Source organism: Glycine soja, chromosome 3 (genome assembly GCF_004193775.1).
Source record: "Glycine soja cultivar W05 chromosome 3, ASM419377v2, whole genome shotgun sequence".
Taxonomy (NCBI): domain Eukaryota; kingdom Viridiplantae; phylum Streptophyta; class Magnoliopsida; order Fabales; family Fabaceae; genus Glycine; species Glycine soja.
Genome location: NC_041004.1, coordinates 11542017 through 11545868, shown reverse-complemented (window position 1 = coordinate 11545868; position 3852 = coordinate 11542017). Strand labels below are relative to the sequence as shown.

At 37.7% G+C, this 3852-nt stretch overlaps 1 protein-coding gene across 1 annotated transcript; it reads left to right on the top strand.

The window, feature by feature from the left end:
- Positions 1-1184: 1184 nt before the first annotated feature.
- On the top strand, positions 1185-2276 carry LOC114404956. The gene is made up of 3 exons (XM_028367670.1): positions 1185-1200; positions 1751-1811; positions 1904-2276. The coding sequence occupies exons 1-3, from the start codon at positions 1185-1187 to the stop codon at positions 2274-2276; spliced, it is 450 nt and encodes a 149-aa protein (XP_028223471.1).
- The last annotated feature ends 1576 nt before the right edge of the window (positions 2277-3852 follow it).

Here is a 3852-nt window from a genome sequence, read left to right as displayed (position 1 = left end):
TGGAAGAGTTACATCTTTAGATTTTTGTTCAAAACTTATCACTGGTAATCAATTACCAAATTATTGTAATCGATTACACAAAGCATTTTTGTGAAAGGATGTGACTCTTCACATTTGAATTCTAATTTCAACGTTCAAACATACTGGTAATCGATTACCAATATATTATAATCGATTACACCATTTTGAAATTGATTGGAATGTTGTAAATTCAGTTGAAAGCTTTTTGAAAACAAAACTTGCCACTGGTAATCGATTATAGTAAACTGGTAATCGATTACCAGAGAGTAAAAACTCTTTGGTAAAAGCTTTTGTGAAAACTTCATGTGCTACTCAATGTTTTGAAAAACTTTTTTGTACTTATCTTGATTGAGCCTTTTCTTGATTCTTGAATCTTGAGTCTTGAATCTTGATCTTGATTATTCTTGATTCTTGAAAACTTGAAACTTGAAACTTCTCTTGAATCTTTTTCTTGATTTTTGAATTGTTCTTGACTCAATCTTGAAATCATTCTCATGGGCTTTTTGTCATCATCTTTGTTATCATCAAAACACCTTGAATCAATCTTGATTCATCATCATGAATCAATCTTGATTCATCATCATGAAGCAATGAAGCTTGCTTCTACAGTTGTGATGATAATGTTGTTTAATCTAAGCCTAGTCCAACAAGAGGGATCTGAGGACGAAGCTTAGTTTAAATTAGTCTAAACCTACAAGGGCTGCTTAAGTTAAGCCTACTCCAACAAGAGGGATCTGAGGATGAAGCTTGAGTTAATCTAGCCTAATGAGGGATTGAGGTTTAGTACTTTAGGCTACAACATATAACACAAAAGCATGATTGATTAGAGAAATATCCTTATATGCATCAGCTTGTTTGCTAGAAAGACCAAAGACTTTTACCTACTACTGTCAATCTTACTTACTTGCATTTTTATTGTTTTTAGCCTAGACTTAGTTTAATTCTGTTCTAAACCATCAATTATCAATGTTTCTTTCAACAATGCCTTATTTTTTAATTTAACCCTGTCTAATACTAGTTCCCTGAGTTCGATACTTGGATTCATCCATTTTAATTTTAAATACTTGACGATCCAATGTGCTTTCTAATGTTTCATTTCCCTTGAATATAATTGTTGAGAATTGGAGAAATAGGAACCGTATGGGAAGATGAACAAAGTAGTTATGGCACCATTGCCAGGTAGCTAGATTCATTAGAAGAGTTTAGTTTAGTTTTACGGCATTGCTTTTTATCATCTTTTGTTTGACTCATTGATTCTTTTGTGTATACTTTCATTACTGTAAATTCATTATTCTTTTGAACTGGATAATTGTTGTTCTATTTTCTTGTATGCAAAGAAGATCTACTGTAGGTGATTTGATCTCCATCGATTTGGAGATTAACGCTACTTGCAGGAGGCGTAACGCAGAGAGAATTAGAAATTTTTTGTAGGACTTAGAAGTAGCAGCAACTCCAGAAGAAGAACCTCGATCTTCCGAGGCGTCTTCTAGCTTTCCTATTCTAGGGAAATCTCATACAGATTTAATTGAAGACCCAATCATGGCTAAAGAGCCAAGAAGAGTAACCCTGGAGGATTATTCAAGTTCTACTGTGCCACAATTTTTCACCAGTATTGCACTGCCCGAAGTTCAAGCTCAGACAATTACTTATCCTCCCTCTTTGATACAGCTGATTCAAAATAATATATTCCATGGTCTACCCAATTAAGACCCTTATGTTCACTTGGCAGCCACCTACATAGAGATATGCAATACTATCAGGCTGACGGGTGTGCCTGCAGATGCAATCAGGTTGAGTATGTTCTCATTTTCTTTAGCTAGACAAGCTAAGAGATGGCTTCATTCTTTTAAAGGAAACAGTCTGAAGTCATGGGATGAAGTAGTGAAAAGTTCTTGAAGACGTACTTCCCTGAATCGAAGACTGCAGAAGGCAAAGCTGCCATCTCTTCCTTCCACCAATTTCCAGATGAATCGTTGAGTGAGGCACTTGAAAGATTCATAGGTTTATTGCGAGAGACTCTCACTCATGATTTTTCAGAACTAATACAACTCAACATATTCATAGATGGGTTGAGACCACAATCTAAGCAGCTCTTGGATGCTTCAGCTGGGGGTAAGACCAAAATGAAGACCCCCGAGGAAGCAATGGACTTAATTGAAAGCATGGCTGCTTGTGACATTGTCATTCTGAGAGACCGAGCCCACATTCCTACTATGAAGAGCTTATTGGATCTAACCTCACAGGACGCTCTGTAGGCACAAAATAAGTTTCTATCCAAGCAACTAGAGACATTAACAAAAACACTCAGTAAGTTGCCAACTCAGCTTCATTCTGCACAAACTTCACATTCTTCTATTTTGCAGGTTGCAGGATGTACAATTTGTGGTGGAGCTCATGAATCTGGATGTTGTATCCCTAATGAAGAGAAAATTGCACATGAGGTTAATTATATGGGGAATCAGCCCAGAGGCGATTTCAATACAAGTGGATTTCCAGGATTTTAGAACAACCAGTAGTATCAACAGCAGAGACAGTGGCAAAATCACCCTGGTAAGCAATTCAACAGAGACTAGGGTGATTCATCTACAAGGCCACTACAGCAGATGTCAAGTCTCTATGATCAAACCACAAAGCTGGAAGAGACTCTAGCTCAATTCATGCAAGTGTCAATGCCTAACCAAAAGAGCATGGAGTCTGCAATTAAGAATCTAGAAGATCAGGTGGGCCAGCTTGCAAAGCAGTTAGCTGAAAGACCATCCAACAACTTTACAGCAAACACGGAAAAAAAATCCTAAGGAAAAGTGTAAAGCTGTGATGACTAGAAGCAGAATGGTGATTCAAGCTGAGTAAGGAAGAGCTGATCAGAAGGTGGAGGGATTTAAACAACAGCTGGCTGATCAGCCAGCACTTGAACCAGTTGATGATTTAGTTGAACTTGAAGAAATTGTTGAGGAAGCAGAAGGTGATGAAGAAGCAGAGACACCAATAAGAGACTGTAAAGAGAGAATAAAGAAGAAGGAGGAAAAAGAAAAATAAAAACAAAAAGAAATAAAAGAAGAAGAAAAATAAAAAGGAAAAAAATTGAAAAATGAGAATCGAAAAGAGAAGGTTATTGAGGATGAGAAGAAAAAGGGAAAGACTGAGGCCATTAGAGAAAAGAAGAAAGAGGCTACTCCTACTGAAGACAAGGATCCCGGAAAGATAAAGAACGTCATCTGGCCAGATTTCTTGATATCTTTAAGAAACTTGAAATTACTTTGCCTTTTGGAGAAGCACTTCAGCAAATGCCCCTCTATGCTAAATTTTTGAAGCATATGCTAACCAAGAAGAACTGGTACATCCATAGTGACAGAATTGTTGTGGAAGGTAACTGTAGTGCTGTCATTCAACGCATCCTTCCACCCAAGCACAAAGATCCTGGAGTTGTCATGATACCGTGTTCTATCGGCGAGGTTGCTGTAGGCAAAGCTCTCATTGACTTGGGAGCCAGTATCAATTTAATGCCTCTCTCCATGTGCTGGCGACTTGGAGAGTTGGAGATAATGCCCACATGCATGACCCTCCAATTGGCTGATCGTTCCATTGCTAGACCATATGGAGTGATTGAGGATGTATTAATTCAGGTCAAGCAGCTTCTATTTCGTGCAGATTTTATGGTATGGATATAGAGGAGGATCCTAACATTCCTATATTATTGGGCCATCCTTTCATGTCCACGACCAACTGTATAGTAGATATGGGGAAAGGAAAGTTAGAATTGGGTGTGGAGGATCAGAAAGTCTCATTCGACTTATTTGAAGCAATGAAGCATACAAATGATATGAAAGCTTG

Bases quoted from the DNA above. Each gene is read 5' to 3' on its own strand.
- LOC114404956 (XM_028367670.1), top strand. The intron at 1,812-1,903 runs GTTGAGTATGTT...GGGATGAAGTAG, and splicing joins GTGCCTGCAGATGCAATCAG to TGAAAAGTTCTTGAAGACGT.